Source organism: Kogia breviceps, chromosome 11 (assembly GCF_026419965.1).
Source record: "Kogia breviceps isolate mKogBre1 chromosome 11, mKogBre1 haplotype 1, whole genome shotgun sequence".
NCBI lineage: Eukaryota > Metazoa > Chordata > Mammalia > Artiodactyla > Physeteridae > Kogia > Kogia breviceps.
In genome coordinates this window covers 7,827,883-7,847,703 of record NC_081320.1, presented here as the reverse complement: position 1 = coordinate 7,847,703, position 19,821 = coordinate 7,827,883, and the positions used below count along the sequence as shown (strand labels likewise).

The 19,821-nt window shown below is 51.9% G+C and overlaps 1 protein-coding gene across 4 annotated transcripts in view; it reads right to left on the bottom strand.

Annotated features, from left to right (window-relative positions):
* CRACDL (CRACD like) overlaps positions 1-18,102 on the bottom strand; it is a 125,552-nt gene extending 107,450 nt beyond the window's left edge. Inside the window, exon 1 of one of the 4 annotated variants that reach the window (XM_067007131.1) lies at positions 17,976-18,102. Coding sequence is in view for 2 of the 4 variants with exons in the window: in XM_067007130.1 (XP_066863231.1) it covers positions 17,514-17,572 (59 nt within the window). In the remaining 2 variants the exon portion in view is untranslated. Of the gene's footprint in view, positions 1-16,328; positions 16,390-17,513; positions 17,691-17,975 lie in introns of those variants that run through there. The other 3 variants (XM_067007130.1, XM_067007128.1, XM_067007132.1) reach the window with 3 other exon arrangements.
* Between the last annotated feature and the right edge of the window lie 1,719 nt (positions 18,103-19,821).

The window sequence follows — 19,821 nt, the reverse complement described above, 5'->3', positions numbered from 1 at the left end:
ATCAAACCCACACCCCCTGCACTGGAAGGCGAAGTCTTAACCATTGGACCACCAGGGACGTCCCAGAGGTCGAGCTCTTTCCACACAGTTTTCTCCAACTCTATGACCGACAGGAAGCACAAGGGCAAATCTTCCAAATGTCTACTAACCAGCTCTCCGTCTCCTTGGAACCGAAATCAAAACTCTGACCGAATACAGTGCAAGTGTTCAAAGGCGCGGCCGAGCCTTTTGTTTGGTGAATGATAGCAGGTGTACCTTCCGGGCTCACCCAGGGCCCTGGCCTGGAAAACTGCCCCAAACTTCCAGAGAGGGCCGGATGGCAGGAGCCCAAACTCCCACGGCATCATCCAATGTTAGGATACACCTAGAAAAATGGGGATTCTAACTATGACAGTAATTCATTGTATTGTAAGAACACCGTGCTGTGTCCATACGATGGGATACTACTCAGCAATAAAGAAGAATAAGCCACTGATGCAGCTACATGGGTGAATCAGAAAATAATTACAGGCTGAAAGAGGCCAGACAAGAGAGCATCTACTGCATGATTCCTTTTATATAAAATTCTTGGGAATGTCAATTGAGTAACCGTGACAGAGAGTGGACCAGTGAGAAGGGAGGGGGACGGAGGGAAGATATTAGGGCATGAGGCATTGCTGGGGGTGATGGATATGTTCACTGTCTTGACTGTGGTAATGGTTTCACGGATACATAAATATGTCCAAACTTATCAAATTGTGCATTTTAAATGTATTCAGACTGTATGTCAATTACATCTCAACAAAGCTGTTAAAAAAAGTCATCCATGCTAATTATAAGAAAAAATACAGAAAAATATTAAATCTCCCATAATTTTATCAGAGCTGATCCAAAACAATGTCTCCTTTCCATCTTCTCCCTATACACACACACAAATAACATATAAACTTGTTTTTATATAGACTACAATCCCTCTTTTAAAAGTTTTTATATTCTGATTTTTTAAAAAACTGTATATACTGAGTTTTTGTTTAGTTTTGAACTCCACCCTTCAGGAGCGGGGAACAAGCAGCTCGGGGGTGGCGGGAGGGTGTGCAACCAGAAGGGGGGTTCGGTCCTGGAAGCAAAGCCTCTGGAGGGGCCAGGTGGACCCCAGACCCCAGGGCACAAAGCCGGTCCACTACTCTGAGGGCCTGCCCAGCGTCAGCACCCCTTCCTTTGGTTCAAACTTTCCTGTTCTCCAAATCGCATCTAAATGACAGTGCCTTGCACCCAGTATCTGCTCTGAAAAAAGTGAAGACTGGCCTATTCTCCCAACACATCTCCCATCTTCACTTTGGGCCCCCGGCTCTTTCCCACGGGTCCCCGGCTCCCCCTCCAGCCCCGGCCCACCACCCCTCCCTCCCACCTTCTTCATTTAGCCCTAGATCACGAAGTGCCCTCGTGACTAAGCATCCTTCGGAAATGTTGCTAAGGGTTCAACCACACTTGGCGTATGAATGACTCACTCCCTATTATTGGGTGTTTAAATTGCTTCCAAATTCTCCTCTTTGTAAGTTACACTGTGATGAACATCCTTGCATAGAAATCTTTTGACGGCAGATTTAATTGTGCCCTTGGGAAAAATTCCTAGAAGTGGAATCCCCAGGATGAAGGGGTGAATTCTTTTAAGGGTTTTGGGACATCAAACTGCTTAACAGAAAAGCTTGTACCTCCCACGTGCCTCCACTTGCACCAAGTACCATCACTCACAAAAACAAACACAAACGATACACACCCCAAATTTTGCTAATTTGATAGCAAAAAATAGTATCTAATTTTAATATGCACCTATTTTATTACTTCACGACCGACTTTCTCAGATTTCCTGCCATTTATTTCTCCTTATGTGAATGAATTCATCTCATTCGGCCACTTTCCTATTGGCAAGTTCATTCACCAAAAGAGTTCTTTGTATCAATTATCAGAGTTGTTTATGTAAGAGTATTTGGCTACTATACGTGTTGCAGGAGGGTTTTTTTCTCAGTTGATCAACTGACTTTTTATTTTGTTCTGGGGTTTTTTTCCTTTTAGCACAGTGAAGTTTTGATTCCCCCAAGTGAAACAAAACAATTTTGGCCTTGTGGCTTCTGCCTCTGGTATCACATGTAGAAAGATGTTTCTCATCCCATAATTTCTTAAGTTCTCAACTGAAGTAAATTTAATGACTTCATCTTTACATTTAAAATTGTAATCCAGGGCTTCCCTGGTGGCGCAGTGGTTGAGAATCCACCTGCCAATTCAGGGGACACGGGTTCGTGCCCCGGTCCGGGAGGATCCCACGTGCCGCGGAGCAGCTGGGCCCGTGAGCCGTGGCCGCTGCGCCTGCGCGTCCGGAGCCTGTGCTCCGCAACGGGAGAGGCCACAGCAGTGAGAGGCCCGCGTACCGCAAAAAAAAAAAAAAAAAAAAAAAAAAAATTGTAATCCACATGGAATATATTTGGGGTTTGACATGAGTGAGAAACCTGATGGTTTTCCTAGTGGTTAAATATTAACTAAATCTATTAACTCTTATTTTCCAGACTTTCTAGTCTGTTCCATGGATATGCTTTCAATTACCAGCCCCAAATCAAAATGTTTAAAGTATTATAAATTTATAATATGTTTTAATATCTGATAGGTTATCCACCAAGATTCTAGCTGGGAGTTGCATTAAATCCAGAAATTAATTTGGGAACAACGTAAATGCAGAAAATAGTGATCCCTCCCTTGCGAGAACGTGTTAAACACCTTCATTTACAGAACTGCTCTCTTGAGTTTCCAGGTCAACTTTCTTAGGCTCTTCATGCAGGTTCTATACATTTCCCATTAGCACCCTTCCCAGGAATTCCATCTTTGATTCTGTCATTGGTGGAACAGCTTCCCCATCACATTTCCTGACTATCTTCGGGGCAGACAGGCGAATTGTGCACACTTCCGCATGTAGGCGCTGTCCCTTCAGTGCCCCCCAGCCAAGCACAGCTGGTTCCAAAGCCTTCACCGAGTGAGGGGTCACCCCTGCAGGCCTCCGGGGCTGTGACCACTAAGGGGCGCCCGTGCTTTCCTCCTCGGTTTCGCTGCAGCCTCCTCTTTTAAACCCCTCCGCCCTCGACTGCCCTCTACACAGCGCATGCCCTGTCCCATCAGACACAGCCTGTTCCACACACACCAGACCCTTCTCCCAACTGGAGGTGTCGCTCCCTGTAGAAACGACCTTCACTCCTCTAGATCCATCCACTGCTATCTCCACAGTCTGACTTCATCAACCGCCCCCCAAAAGAACACTGTAGTGCATATTTGAAAGGTGATAAGAGAGTAGATCTTAAAAGTTCTCATTACAAAAAATTGTGTAAATATGTACGGTAGCGGATGTTAACCAGAGTTATTGTGATCATTTTGCAATGTAAACAAATATTGAGTCATCATGTTGTACACTTGAAACTAACGTCATTTATAGCTCAATAAAACATAAAATAAAATAGCAAAAATAAGTAAAATAAAATGTTAGGAATTTTTTTAAAAATCCGCACTGGGTTTGCACCTTGTGGAGGAGCCCTTACTCCAGTCTACTTTCTGATAAGCTATTCACACGTCTGTGCCCTGCCAGGTGATGCTGGGAAGGCCCGGCCCCCAGTCAGCTGTTCTGCCCCAATCCCGGTGCCATGCACTCGGCTGCAGTGTGTGCTGATAAACTGGGTGAAGGAAGCTGGAAATGTGCACCCTGGGTGTGGAGAAGCCAAAAGGAAGGATAATTCCAGGAAGACCGGGAGGCCCGAGCGGCTGAGGACAAAGGAGCGTTTGTTCCTCTTCAGAGCAGATGGGGTGCTGGCCAGCCCAGCCCTGCACACCTGGAATCTTCCCCAACAACTGTTTGGGCTCCTCCCTCCTGCAGGAAGGTGGGAGCCCGGGTCTTGGAAATCAGATCTGCCCAACCGTGGCCCAGACATGCTCAGGTGAAGGCCAAGGCTCTCAACGCTGGCCACGCAGCAGATTCACCTGCAAAAGCTTGCTGAGCACAAAGTGTGGTCCCACCCAGACCTCCTGAGTCAGCAGGGTAGGTGAGGCCGTGGCAGCCTCAAGCAGGCTGATATCAGGCCAAGGTACAGCCCAGGCAATCACCCTCCACCTCCTTGGCCTCCCTTGAATGACAAGGTGGACCAACAAAGGAGAAGAAAATAACAGCTTGACAATGCCTGGAGGCCAGGCGCTGGACTAGGAAGGCACTTGACATGTACTATCTAATTGCGTTACTGCCCCCAACTTACAGAGGAGAAACGACATTCAAAGGTGTAGTCTCATCCCCAAGTGACCAGCCTGGGACCACGACCAAAAAACCAAACACCCCATAATTGAGAAATCCAACCTTTTCTGGTTTAGCTAAGACTCTGAAGGGCCTAAGAGCGCCAAGCATCTATCTCCCCGTGATGCCTAAGCCTCGGGCACCCAAGCACTTGGTCCCGAGCCTGAGAAACAAGGGCTGTTTGCCTTCACCGACTGGCCTCTGGCCAAGTTTGGGGGGCCCAGTTCTTTTCAGGGCTCCTGCTTTTCCTCCAGCCCCATTCCGCGCCCGGGCATGGCTAAGCCAAGCCTCCGAGCGGACCCTTCCTGCCTGGGCCATCCCCGCCTCCGTGCCTCTGCTCCGGCACCTCCCCGGGTGGGCAGGGCCCTCTGTCACACTCCCAGCCAGGCTGTGTTGTGACATTCTGGGGCGCTAAGCACTTCTGCCTTCATGGGCCCCTTCCTCTATTTATAAAAGATGTTTTAAGTATTATTTATATATCTTACAATTGCATTGGTATAAAGATGAATATATTACTGTATACGAAAACATTTTCTTTCACCTAAAGTTCATGTTTTCCTTCTGATTTTAAAAGAAATTAAGACATTTCTGTGGGCCCCTAAAGCTATTACGGACGCTCAGCACCGTGCGCCCCGTGTCCGCTGGGCCGCTGGGCCCTGCCCCACCGTGAGCGCCACAGGGTTCCCTGGACGCTCCCCATGGAAACTGGCGCGAGCTCGGCCAGTGCCTCTAGGACCCAGGCCCCCCACCCCAGAGGATCTGCTGCCCTGACTCGTCAGGTTCATTGCACTTATGCTGATATTTCAGGGCTGTTTAGACTGTGGGCTCCACGGACCTTGAGAGCGTGCACTGAAGGAATACTGAATAGAACAAAGAGCAGGGGACTTTTCCCCGTGGGACGACTGGATGAAAGGATAGGTTTGTCTGAGGACTTCTGCCTGATTTTCTTGGCTCTGTATTTCATATTCAAATTAGCTCGACATGCAGCTAGCTTTCTCTCGCAGGTGAGTAAGAGGCCGCGGTGGCCTGGGAGACCAGGCTGCTGAGGGAACTACGTGTCTGCTAGAGTCCCGGATCCTGCTGTTAGGGTCCAGGTATAGAAGTGGGGTCCCGGTGCCTCATGGTCCCTAAGTGGTTAGGACACCCTGTGCACTTCTAATGCTAAAGCTCTACTGGGCTGTGACACTTCAGACCCTTTGGAAGTTAGGGCAGTGGCTGATGCTTGGGGATTGCTTTTTACAAATAAATTCCTGGGAGTTCCTGGCAGTCCAGTGGTTAGGACTTGGCGCTTTCACTGCCAGGGTCCGGGTTCGATCCCTTGTCAGGGAACTAAGATGCCATAAGCCAGCGGTCTCCAACGTTTTTGGCACCAGGGACTGGTTTCGTGGAAAACAATTTTTCCACGGGACGGGGGTGGGGTGGGGGAGGATGGTTCAGGTGGTGATGCAAGAGGTGGGGAGCAATGGGGAGCAGCAGATGAAGCTTCGCTCGCCCACCACTCACCCCCTGCCGGGCACCCCGGTCCCCAACAGGCCTCGGACCGGTACCGCGGGTTGGGGACCCCTCCCATAAGCCACGTGGCATGACCAATAAATACATAAATTAGTTAATTAATTAATTCTAAAATCCTGAAACAGAGAAAACTAAGCAGTAATTAATACTTGGAATTTTGGTATTATTCAGCCTATTACATCTCTTAAATTTGTCTTCATGTTTGGTTACCTCTTTTAGACCATTTTTTCTTTTTTTTTTTTTTTTTTTTTTGCGGTACGCGGGCCTCTCACTGTTGTGGCCTCTCCTGTTGAGGAGCACAGGCTCCAGACGTGCAGGCTCAGCGGCCACGGCTCACGGGCCCGGCTGCTCCGCGGCACGTGGGATCTTCCTGGACCGGGGCACGAACCCGCGTCCCCTGCATCGGCAGGCAGACTCTCAACCACTGCGCCACCAGGGAAGCCCCACCATTTTTTCTTAATTCATATTTTTTCTTTTAATTAAGGTATGTTTGTCCTAAAAAGAAAACATTTGGGAGTAGAAAACTACACTTTGTCTCATAGCTGGAGTGAAGCTTCATCCACTGCAGAAGCACCCCTTGGTGGAAGCTACTGAAATTGCAAGCAAAGTACCCAGGAGGAAAAAGCAAACTGTAAAAGGGCATATCCACTTTTTTGAAAGGCTACAAATATGAAATCTCCAAACACAGATCCTTAGTTCTTCACCTGTGAATCCCTGATAAACAAGCATTTATTGCATATATGTATGCAATAAATGCATATATGTATGCATGATGTCGCATACATATACAGGTTATTATTTTTATTTTATTTTACTTTTTTTATACATCTTTATTCGAGTAAAATTGCTTTACAATGGGTGTGTTAGTTTCTGCTTTACAACGAAGTGAATCAGTTATACATATACACATGTTCCCAAATCTCTTCCCTCTTGCGTCTCCCTCCCCCCGCACCCTCCCTATCCCACCCCTCTAGGTGGTCACAAAGCAGCAAGCTGATCTCCCTGTGTAGGTTATTATTTTTAAATAAGGGTAGATGTGATTAATAAAATATGTCATCTAGATAAGCCTCAAAATTCATACTGCCTTTTTGTTTATATACTGATATATTAAAAATATAACTGCTGTCATGTGGAAGGTTTCCCTAACTGTCCAATGTTACAAAGGGACACTCCTACAAAGAAAGACCAGAAACTCTGGCTTTAGGGGAGAACTGACAGCCTTTAAGAAACCAAACACCGTGGCAGACCATCCTGGATGTTGTGTCTTGAATTCAGATGGGAATTCCACTTTGACTGACAGCAAGGAGCTTAAACCGCAACTTCGCACAAAAGACTACACATCCGCGAGAAGAGCAAAGAACTGTTGTAACGTCATGTTGCTATGACAGCAGAAGTGTTTATTTGGGAACTGGGGAGAAACAAGAACAGAGGATGTTTGGGAAGCACCTGCCCCCTCGGCTAATCCTGCCGGCACACGGCGAACAGTTCACCTGGGATTGCCCCGTGGAGCCCGAGAGGCTCAGGATGCAGCCACCCTGGTGCGCCAGCCAACCACTGACCGGACGACAAGGCAGGATCCCGGTCGCTCCGGACCCCCCAGCCCCACCCCCAGGGGCTTCAGGTGACCGCCTCCCTCTCTGCCCACCTAGGTGTCCCCGGACGGGGACAGGCAGACACGCCACTTTCACCTCCCGAGCTTTCGTTTCCTCACCTCCAAACAGGGATAACCGTTTGCACTCTGTAAGGTTGCTGCCAGAACCAGTGGGATCATGTATCCCTTAAGCACCCAACAGTGCCTGGGACACAGCCCATGTTCAGCCCACTGGGGCTCCAACCCGTCCCCCTCACTCGACACTACACTCCTTATTCTCTCAGAGGGCACGTTACAGGCAACAGTACCCCAGCTGGTCCACACAACGACCCTCGGACGTAGGGGCTCGTCCCGTCCCATTTTCCAGGCGGGAAACAGAGGCGCTGAGAGGCCACGTGGCTGGAGAATGCGGGAGTCAGGCTCTGCACCCAGAGCTCTCAGTCACTAGGCCTTGTTCAATTTTAACTAGGAATGTTCTAACATTAAAAAAGAGAGAGAAGTAAGGAAGGCTTAATTATAATAACACGTCCTTTTAAACTCACTCTCGTCCACTGGCTACAGCATACCTGCCGCTTCCACACAAGCGACTGCCTTTGCTTCTCCCAACCACCCTGGAGGAAAGTGAGCCCGAGGCCCACTGGGTCAGCCCGGCCCCCAGCCCGTGCCCTCGGCTGTCTCCCCACCTGCCACCTCCCCTCCTCTGCTTTGTTGCAGAAGCTGCTGCAGGAGGCAGATGCAGGAGGGAAGGAGGAGGGTCCCCAGAAACTCCCACCTCACGTGGGTGTCAGGGAGGCGGCTCTGGGGGGAAGTGGCCTGGAACAAGGAGCTCCTCCTGTGCCCCAGGCCTCGTGCACACCCTGGGAAGTAACTTGCCAAGTTCACTCCCACTAAGAGAAACCCTGGGCCAGTTATAAGGACACTTCCAGACCATTTCCGCATTAACAGTTCAAGACAGGTTAAAAACAGGCGACAAGGAAAGGACACTGGGTTCAATTCCCTGCTCCACCATGGCTGGCTGTCTAAGTAAGCCTAATAAACTGCTCTGTGCCTCAGTTTGCTCTTCCGGAAAATGGGAATAAAAATGGGGGTGGGGGTAAAGCAATCCTGGCAGCACCTGGCGTGTTACCTAAGGAACAAACAGTCTATTTTCACGGGGAAATCATCTCCTGAGAGAAGAGGGGGTGGAGGTGGGTCCACAGCTCTGTTGCTCACTAGCTGAGGGGCCCTGGCCAAGTTACTTGGCTTCTCTGGGCCTCAGTCTCCTTATCTGTAAAAATGCACAGGGTGATCGTAAGGACTAAATGAGATGCTGAAGACGAAAGACCCAAAATGATGCGTGGCCTCGACATCACCTGCTCTTCGCGCTGGAAAGAGACTCATCTAATCTGGAAAGAGACTCATCTAATCGCACACATACTCACAGCTTAGTAACTATTCAAAACAAGATTCGGGGAGGGGGAGGTTATGCAACAGGCAGCTTGGATTATCCAATGTATCTATGCCACAGGCACAAAATTCAGAATCTCATTGCACGTGCTTAGAAAAATGGAAAGAAACACCTGTTGCTGGTAAAATAATTATTTCCATTTACTTCATCATATACAACCAATGTACAACCCCCTAAAATTAAAGAAAGGCAAATGTCTGTTACATATAAACCACAGAAAGAAGATGCTATGGAAATCTAAGGCACATCATTTGGGATATAGCAAATCACGATTACTTTCTCTTTTTTAAAAGATACGGGTTCCTTTGATGGGCCTCGCTGAAAGCATGATCTGCTGGACCCTCCAAGGACTAGTCCCAAGGGCTGTGTCGGCCCACCTGGAGTTGGAGGGGGCTGAGCCCCCTTCTCACCCCTACCACCCCCCTCAGAGCTTCGAGCTGGGGAGCATCGGCTTGTTTTAAACAGTCCATCTCTAAAGGGGGAGCACACACCATGAGGGCCAGAGCACCTGTTGAGGGTCAGGAGAGCGTTTCCCCCCCAGGCTGGGGCTGCCCCCCTGCTGTCACCCAAACACCCCCCCACCACCATGGCTCTGGGTTGCTAAGGACACAGTCTTTCCTGGAATCCGTCCTCGGCAATGCTTTCCTGAACAACTGAAAATACAGAAACCACGCAGAGGGGGAGCTTGGAGCTACACAAACACCTGAATTCACTCTAATTACACACAAAGGCCGTTGGAAGAGGCAGGGAGAAATACGGTTCATAAACTGCCTGCTGGTCAATTATGGGTCGTGGAAAAAAAAAATTGGCTCTTAACTTAGCAGGAAGCTAACTCCTGCTTCCTACCCACGCCTGACAGCTCAGGGCTGCTCAGTGTGAAGGGGCAACAGAACCCAGGGTCCCCCGGAGAGAAAAGAGCCAGCCCACAGCTTCCCACAGGCAGGCCTCAGGGGGCCTGATTTTCAAATACGTAGTCTGTATAGAAGGCAAGTCTGCAAGCGCTATTCGCTATTCGAATGTGGCTTCACCTTGAGATAGATACTGATACATAGAGACAGATATATAGCGTTTCTTTTTTTACCTATTTGAAGCTCAGGCTGGAGAGGCTGCCAATCTGGTTTCTAAGAGTTGAGCAGGAAGGGGGCTGGGGTCATGTCAAAAGGGGTCTGAAGAGAAGGGGACTGAAATGAAAACCTTATCAGGGAAACGACCTTGACCTTCTCTGGAGAGGACAAATGATTGAATCTGCAAGGCAGGGACCAGGCCCACAGAACCCATGGCTAAATTCTGTGAATCTCACCCCTGTCTGCATCACATAGAACACAAAAAGTACAAAATATTTTTTTAAGAAAAAAGAGAGAAGGGCTGAGATACAGTTCAGCCCACCTGGCTTGCTCACTGCCTGCTGGAAGCTAGAAAAGCAAGACCACACTTCCCGGCCTCCATCCAGGCCACGCTCCCCAAGAGGTGGAGTTTCCTGGGCCTCTTTGCTAACAGGCACCACCACGGAGGCATCAGATTTTCCCATGGGCGGTGATGGGGGTCCCAGGTGGTCCACTGGCCACAGTTCCGCCATGATCGCCGAGCAGCAGGTGGGACCCTCCATGCGGTGGGTCTGGGGTGGGAGGCAGCTCCTGGCGGGACAGCTCTGCAGCGTCGCTCTGGGGGTCACCCCTGCGGGTCTGAGCTTTCAATGATTCTGTCATCCCCGAATTTCCTGCATTAAATCCTCTTCTCCTTAAACTAACCAGAGCAAATCCTGAATAGCACAGATGCCGAAGATGCTGTCGACCAAGATCCATGAAATCTCCTGGGGGAAAAAAAACTTTAGTGTGAAAAAAAAAAAAAAGACTCTTGGCAGGACACCTCAAAGGAGGAGGCTTGTATATAGACAGGAAATCTACTTATGAGATAGGACTTCAAAGGAAGCAACCAGACAAACGTACAAAAGAGCACTGACAACGATCTTCACTGTCGTGCTGCTAAAGGGTGAAAGACTGAAAATGACCTAAGGAAACGTCCATCCAACAGAGGGCTTGGTGAGTAAGCCGGGGGCCCCCCCGACCATGGAATCCCTCTCCGCAGCCATAACAGCTGGTGCTAAGGAAGAGTATCTGACAATGTGGAAAAGAGATTCAACACATGCTACTCATTTTGAAAAGGCAGCCCAGAAAACAATGTAGACATTACCTCTATTGTGTTAATATATACTTCTGTGCATACATGTATGTGTGCATATTCAGAACAGCAAGGACAAAGTTTGGAAGGATACGCCCCCAAACGTTACTGAGATGCCTGCTTGTGTTCTGCCCCTGGCTTGCTGGATGGGAGAGTCTGTCTGTTATGCAGCCCCTGGCCTCGGGCCACCCGACGGGGGCAGCCAAAGGGCAGCCTGCCAGGACGGAGCCAAATCACAAGTCTGGTGGGGGCCCCAGGCGGTTGCATGGCCGGTCCCACGCCGGCTTCACCACCTTCCAGGCCCTCCCCGCTTGCTGGCCTGGCCGGGTCCTGTCTACAGTGGTCCCTCTGCAACCTAGAGACCCCGGGATGCCCATGAAACGCTCCCAGCGACTTCAGCTCTAGAACGTGGCACCAGAGAAGCCCTGCTTACCAGAACCCCTCAACGCACAGACCCCTCTTTGCTCACGAAGGCCACACAGCGGCAAGATGATACCAGCTCAGCCTCCGAAAGCAGGTGACGCACATCTGCAAAATGTTTCCTGTTCGTACACCGAGAGCCCATTCGCACCCTGCAAGTACACCGGAAATGCTAATACATCACGATTTAGAGATCTGATTTCCAATGGACCATGCAGCTGACACCAAGCAACTGGCCAAATATACAGGGCCGAGCCTATCCCCATGGAGATGACCCCAGGGCACGGAGGAGGGACCACCAGGTGGAGTGGAGCGGCGTGGCCGCCTGGCTCAGACGTCAACCCCCCAGCAAACGCCACCTCCTTCTCCTCCTCACTTCCATTAGCAGAGTTAGCACTGCAGCTGCTAAGTCGGGAGTCTTCCACGCAGACGGACCCATAAGAGAGTGCCTGCCACCACTCCTTGCGGAGGAGGTCAGGGACGCAGGATGAATAACTAATAGGCAAGCTGATGGAAGCTCGGGATTAGGAGTTAGGTATCAAGCCCAGGTTAGAGTAGCCGGTGCCACTGCAGACGCTGCTTCAGAGCAGCTCCCTGCATTTCCCACGTGGGCTGCAGAGCCGTGAGGACTCAAGGGACCCAGGTCAGAGCCTTCATGGCCACAGAACCTGGCCCTGCACCCATGAGGTGCTGAGGCTGTGCCCGCCCCAGAGCTGCAAGCAGACCGAAAGAGCAAGGAGCGCAGAGCCGCCTGCACGGGCTCGGAGCAGCGTCTACAGAAAGGACAGCAAAGGGCATGGATGACTCTCGTAAGATATGTTAGGTGGAGATAAAAACTCAGGAAGGAGAGCATGTGTGCTTCCAACACAGAGAGGTGGGGAAGGACGGACAGACATCTGATGGTCATGAGGTGCTAAATATACCCAGGCAGCTGGGCAGTAAATATTCATGATACACTAATGTCGAAAAGGTACTAAATATTCATAATATATTCGTACGCAGGAGACTAAATATACAACAGGAACCTGATGCTGGCCGTAAGTCGGTTACCCACTGGTGACACCCACTGTGCTCCCCTGATCCACGGCTGTTCGGCAGGCTCACCGGCAGGCCACAGATGTGGCAGCGCAGAACTGTCCCTACGGCTCCCAGCAGAACAAGTGTGTGTGTGTGTGTGTGTGTGTGTGTGTGTGTGTGTGTGTGTCACTGGCCCAGGGCACCTCCCATCTGTGGCCCTGCTGCTAGGACTTGTAAGCACACGTTAGCGGGGAAAGCTGATGCTGCAGAGGGAGAGGGACCACGTGAACCCCGCACGCCCCAGGACTCAGGGTCTGAGGGTCTCCCACCCGCCAGTACCCTCTCCTACCTGTGTTACCTTCCCCATCTTTCTGCCCTGGCTCTTTGCCTTAAATTGCATCAAGGCCCTTTCCCACAGGACATCTACCACTAGCCCTGCTCAGGAGTGCTCTGTAGAGCAGACTTGCTCATTTTCCCGGGATGCCATCAGATCATCGGATCTCAGCTGAGGAAGAACCCTTTATTGCTTTAGGAGACTTTATTAGGGGGTCCTAATTGGGAACTATAATAAATGCCCTCTTGCCTTCTAAGAAAGACAATGGAAGAGTAACGCCACAAATAATTTATGAAGCATTTTCTCTGCTGATACAGGACCTCAAGTGATGCTTGTGTGTGTGTGTGTGTGTGTGTGTGTGAGCACACGCACGTGTCCCTACCCCCATGCTATGGGGTCGCAGGGACTCTAAGTGGCAGAGCAGAAACCAAAGCCCTGGCTGCCCGCCTCGGCTGGACAACCTGCTTCAAGAAAGCAAAACACCTCTGACATTTTCATGTCCCACACTCGGGACGGTAAATCTGAGACTAGTTTCTTGGGAAACTTGCACACCTTGGCTGATGCTTCTGTTGTCTCCCACAGATGTGAGAATCTGGGGACAGAAAAAATGGACAGATTGGTGGTTGGACCCCAGAGGTGAAGGTGGGTACTCTGGAAGTTCTCAAACTTCATACATTCAAAAGCCCATCCCAGGGGGCTTCCCTGGTGGCGCAGTGGTTGGGAGCCCGCCTGCCGATGCGGGGGACGCGGGTTCGTGCCCCGGTCCGGGAGGATCCCACGTGCCACAGAGCGGCTGGGCCCGTGAGCCATGGCCGCTGAGCCTGCGCGTCCGGAGCCTGTGCTCCGCAATGGGAGAGGCCACAGCAGTGAGAGGCCCGCGTACCGCAAAAAAAAAAAAAGCCCGTCCCACACATCAGGGCTAGGAAGACACCTGAGCAAATAAATAACTTCCTACTCCTCACCTTTCGAAAGGCTCTTTTGTAATTTCTTTTCATGGAAAGCTCAACCATAAGAAAAATAACTGGGAGCCCTTCCTACCCAGAATCTGCACAGGAACAGTGCAAGTGTCTGCACAGAGCTAGTGGCCAACACCAGTGAGGGGGCATCCCTAGTGCTGTGGCCACACCTGTCTGATCATTTCTTGTCAATCTGCTGCTAAATTTGCTGAGCATCCCCCCCCCCACCCATGGCATCTACTGGTCTGTGACCCACTGAGCTCAGGGTACGTTAAAGCAATACAAAGGATGCCGCGGTAATTGCTTAGAATCACCGATGTGTCTTAAAGGTCCATTTACCTGAGCTGAAAGTTTGAAATGAGTTTCCAGGTGCAGATAACTAAGAAGAACAGGATTACACGAGAATTCCTCTGATTTCCATTCAGCTGGGGGAAAAGACCAGGCATTTAGAAAGCTGACCGTGCCTGTTGTCCTTTGTACAGATGACACTTACCTGTGCCAGGGTTTACAGGTGCCCTGACAACAAAACGGATAAGCACAACACCAGGAAAGGTCAAGTCACAGGTGGGACCCGAAAGGCCACTGAGACAGAAGGCTGGGGCAGCCTTCTGTCTCTAAGAATTCGAGAGCTCCTTCCCATGGGAAGTTCTCTTTCATCTCACGTCTGTGGGGCCAAGTCTTAATGTTACTTCAAGTCGCATCTCCTCTGAGAAGCCTTCACTGGCCACTTAACCTTCCACGCATGGAGTGTGAATTAAACCCAGGGCTTTGGGTGTATAGCTTTAGGTTTCATAAGAGCTAATCATATTCTCCAGACAATTCCCAAGGACCCTGAAGCATCAATTATGACTTGGACTTTTCTGTATTTTTCCTGCTGCCTTTAGTAAATGCCAAGCATACAGTGGGTCGTTCTGATGATGAACCAGCAGCGGCATAAATAGGGTGACCGTTCGGAAAACACTAATGCATGTGAAATTGGTCTCCCGGGCTGGGCTCAGCAGTGTGTAGGCAGACAGCTCTTCGCTTCCCCAACCACCAAAGCTTCAAAGCTGCTCTTTCCCCATTTCCTCCCAGCCCCAGACTGGCAACTCCAACAGGCCCTACAGCCTTTCCAGTCTTTTTCAAGTAATAAGAAGCCCAGTGCACATAACCGAGGTCAGCCAACCCAGAAGATGGGGGGGTGGGGGTGGCAGAGAGGGAGTTTCCGGTCTATTTCCCCAGCTCGCTCCCCACCCTGCTTCATTCCCACCTTGCCAGAGTACATCCGGTTTCTCCAGGGATGGGGGAGTTAAGAGAAAAAGATGTTGAAATTCCCTTTACACATCAAGAGCTTTACTCTAAGCCACAATGTCCAGAAGACAGGAGATACAAGCTAAGAAAGACTCCTGCCCTGCAGGTAGAAAAAAGTTCTTCTGGTACCGGGAGAGAGGAACCTGGGAGCCCCCTGCCCCTTTGCACCGTGCCTGGAGGAGAAGAGGCGGTCAGGGAAGAAAAACCCCCGGGGGGCTGAGGGGGATGTAGAAGGCAGGGGAGAGTTTTCCTGCCTCCTGCTGGGAACACAGAGACTGCTCAGTACAGCAGGTATGGGGGCCTGGGCTGTTCCACACAGACTGGGCAGGTTCCCAGGTGCCCAGCAGGGATCTGGTGGAAACCCAGGGGGTGGGGACCTCAGGACCAGATGCAGGAGCCGGGTCCCCAGCCGTGGCTCACCCAGTGACACCCGGCTGGACAAGACGCAGTGGAAACAGAAAAAGAAGGCTAAGTCGTGGGAAACCCATCCGAGGACGGCAAGAGGCCACGCTCCCCCATGCCCCGATGTGACTGCAACCTTCTCCTGAAGCCCGGAGACCACCTGCGGCGAGAAGGGGCCCCTGAGGGTGACCTGGGGACACAGAGACTGACTCTGGGGGACTAAGCTGCTCTAAGCTAGATAGTGGCTGAGAGAAAATCACTTGAATTAGGCTCAGGAAAATCACGATCATGACCTAGGACTAGATATATCAAAAGGGAACCAAAGTCCTTTGTTCGGGGCAGCGAAATTAAGCTCACCTATAAAAATCTTCGCACATCACAACTGGTGGCTGGTGACCTTCACCCCTCCACGATAAAGCCGGGCAAGAAACATCTCTACTCGGATTCAAATGCTTCCGCAGGGTCTCCATGCAACACAAACAGCATTTACAAAAATGTGTCTGGGGGCTTCCCTGGTGGTGCAGCGGTTGGGAGTCCGCCTGCCGATGCCGGGGACACGGGTTCGATCCCTGGCCCGGGAGGATCCCACATGCCACGGAGCAACTGGGCCCATGTGCCACAGCTACTGAGCCTGTCTGTGCTCTGGAGTCCGCGGGCCACAACTACTGAAGCCCACGTGCCAGAGTAGCCCCCGCTTGCTGCAACTAGAGAAAGCCCACGCACAGCAGCAAAGACCCAACACAGCCAAAAAAAAAAAAAATTAATTAAAAAAAGAAAAAGTGTGTCTATGCACAAGGCACATGGCTAACCTCCAGAGGAAGAACGGATGACTGCAAGCTTGCCAAGGCAAATCCAGGCCCCCTGAGCCATCGTGGAAAACTTACCCTCCAGAGGCCCAGGCACCTTCACCCACAGTCTCTCATTTAACCCTGTGAGCTGGCGATCACCACTCCCATTCTGCTGAGTCAAACTGAGACTCAGCAAGATTCAGTGACCAGCTCAAGATGACCAAGCTGAGTGACAACAGGAATAGGACAGCCACCCTTTCGTGTGCCCCACGTGCCTGGTTCCACGCAGCGGCCACGTGCTGTGCGTGAGCTGCACAACACCCATGGAGGGGCCACTTTTAAAAATTTTATCAACGAGGAAACGTGCTCAGAGAGGCTAAGAAACTTGACTCACAGGCAAGTCTAGACCGAGGGCGAGGCAAGTGAGGCCCTCGCTCCAGGCACAAAATTTAAGGCGGTACCAAAAACTCCAGAAGATAAATGTTATAATGAACTGTTTTAAAACATCAAAATTAACACAAAATCCACATTGTACAAAACATCACAATTTTAAATAAAGACAGGATCCGTATTACTGATTTTTCCTTCTGCCTTAGGCTCCAATATGGCTCAGCACAGCGCTGGGGCAGAGCCAAGAAACCAGCCCAGCTCAACCCTTCTCCACCGGCCCCCAAAGGCAGAGACCCCTGATGCTCCTCCACTGCCTCTAGATATGTTTCTCCTCACAATTTTATGACCTCAAAGGGCTGTAGGGAGTGACCAGGATGCTCCATCGTCGCAGGTGTGAGCTCCAGGGAGACCGGGGTCTAAACAGATTCTGTTCCATGGTCACGTGCACGTGTTATGTAAATGAAGAATGCGTGCAGGCTTGAATAACGGGGTGGGATATTTTAAGATATCAGTTGGGGAAGGTGTGGGGTGGGCTCGAATACACAGCTGCTTGTCTCCCACTGGATGGATTTCTGGCTCAAAATTAAGTTTTCAGCAGTGACACGATGCCAGCTGCCGCCTGTACCTACTCAAGTCCAATCCAAACGGTGGCATTCCTTTTCACTTATCATTTCAAAAGCCAAAGCTTAGTTGGTAACTACTACATTGGAGTAGCTACTTATGCTTTGATCACTTGTTCACCTCATATTAAAGCCCCGCCTGAGATGAAGCCTCTCTGTTCAACAAATATGTGTTGATTAAAAATTCGAACATTTCTTAGATCACACCCAGAACCTCTTACTAGCGGCTTGTAATCAAAGCCTAAAACCTGTATAACAAATCAACCATTACCTGGAGCAGAAGGGAAACAGTTTATGACTCTGTCCACTATTTTCTCCTGCCGTGGCCATTAGCGACGGGAGGCACAAATACTTCCGTCTACTAACAACTTCAACCCTGCAGACCGTCTCCACTCTTCTATTTTCTGAACACGATCAACTGCGAGGCTTCGCCTCACGACGCAAAGTTGTCCGGCAAAGTGAGCAAACGGAAACTTCGGGCACTTGCGGGAGCGCGTCCGGCTGGACTCGGCCCCGGGCCAGCGCTGCCCCGAGAGGCGGCCGCGGGCACGGCGCCCTGTCCGCGGTCCGAGGGGCACCTGGAGGCCCGCGCCCCGCCCTCGGCACCCCGAGCCCTGGCTGGCCGGCCAAGCCCGGCTCCCGGCCGGTGCCGTCCCCGCCCGGGTCCCCGCGCTGCGGTCCCCGGCCCACGCGCGCCCGCGGCCGCTCCGCTCGGGTCCCCCCGCCCCGGTACCTGCACGGGAGCGCGGGCGGCTCCGCGAAGCGCCGGAGGCTCGGTCGGCGAAGTGGGGGAGGCGGGACTGCGGCCGCCCGGGGAGCGCAGACGCCCGGCCCGCACGCGGCGCTGCAGGTGGCCGGCCGGCCTCGCCGCCGCCGGGTCGGGGCCCGGAGACCCGGACGCGGGCGGGGGCACGACCCTCCGGCGCCGGCGCTCGCCCGGCCTCGGCGCGCGCTCCCCGCCCCGGGCGCGCCGGCTCGGCTCAGCTGCTCTCGGCGCGGCGGGGGCGGACGCCGCTCAGCTCGCTCGCCCGCCCGTCGCGCGCACCTCCCCCGCGGCGCGCCGCTCCCGCCGCCGGGCCGAGTCGGGCCGCGAGCTCGCGGGGAGGGGCGGGGGAGGTGGGCCCCGAGGGCCGGGAGGGCGCCGGGTGCGGGCCTGGGTGCCCGCGGGGACCCCTCCACAGCCTGCGGCGACCCCTCCTGGGCCGGCCCGTGCGGCGGCGCTGTCGGGGCTCCAGGCCTGGCCGCCCCCACTGAGCGGGGCCGGGGTCCGCCGGAGACCCAGACGACCCAGAGGATGAGGCGCCCCTGCGCGCCCCGTCCGAGGGGGATGCGGCCCCGACTCCAGCCTCGACCTCGGGGGTCACCTGGGGGTCAGCGGCCACACGGCCGCGGCCAGATGGAGGGCGCCGTGGATGGGAATTGTACGTTTGAATAAAAGTAAAAGCCGTTTTTTTCATAACCGTGTGGGTCCGGAGCGTCTCCGGGCTAATTAGGCAAGCTGCCGCCCTGTCTTGGGTTGAATCATGGTTGTGACACTGCAAGTGGGGGAAGAAAGGCTGCTGACGGCTTCGCAGCCTCGCTGGCTCCCCTTTGCTTTTTTTGGAGACGGGCTGGTCCAGGTAAGGAGGGCGTCTTAGGAAACGTGGCCTCGGGTGGTCGCTCAGCGAGTCAACTAGAGAGCGGGCCCTGAAGCCTGGGCCTGTGGATCGCACAGCCCGGGACACCTCCACTCCAACCATGTGCCCCCAGAGCAGGGAGCTTTCCCGGCAGGGAGGGAAAACGCACGTGAACTGTGACCCACAGGAGACGGAGGCCACGACAGCTGACCCTTGAGAAACTTCCATGCCAGCTGGAAGAGCTCATGCTAGCATCACAGAGTAACCCTCAAGTGATACCCGACGTCTGAATCATCAACTATCTCGGCGCCGTTATATGGGGACACGCCCGGAATCTGCGCCACGTCTTGGGGTGGTGGGTTTGGGGATTTTCCCTGCATATGCTGAGGACTGGAGAAGCCTGTGTTTGTACCACTATCCGCAGCAGAGCCAGGGTGGAAGCCTGGAAGGGGATCTCTCCACCCCTGGCTTTAAAGGGGATGAAAATCCCAAACAGAAGAATCAAAGGCAGGGAAAAGAGGCTAAAGACAGATCTCATTTACTTGAGCACATAAAGAGAGCTTTACTCAAAAAAACTTTTTGTTCGTATAATCCCTTTGGTACAAGCCATTCTCTTAAAATCCCCCTTTGCCCTTAAATGCTTGAAATTCCCTGTGTGAAAGGAATAAAAATATACTGTGGATCAGTCTACAGCCCCCCAAGTTAACAGCCTGCCCTCACAATGGACAGGTGACTCGTGACAGCCAGAGACAATGACTTTGTTAGGGGTGTGTGTTTGCTTTTTTCAGAACCCTCAGACTAAAGTGAACAACTACAAACAAATCTACACTCCTTTCTCTCCTCTCCCACCTTGAGCCTCTGTTCCTTGCTCTTCAAAATCACATTTATTTTTTGTTGTAACTAAATATTTATTGACTTCATAAATTCCCTTTCTAACTAAGGATTTCATTTGTTTCCAGAGTA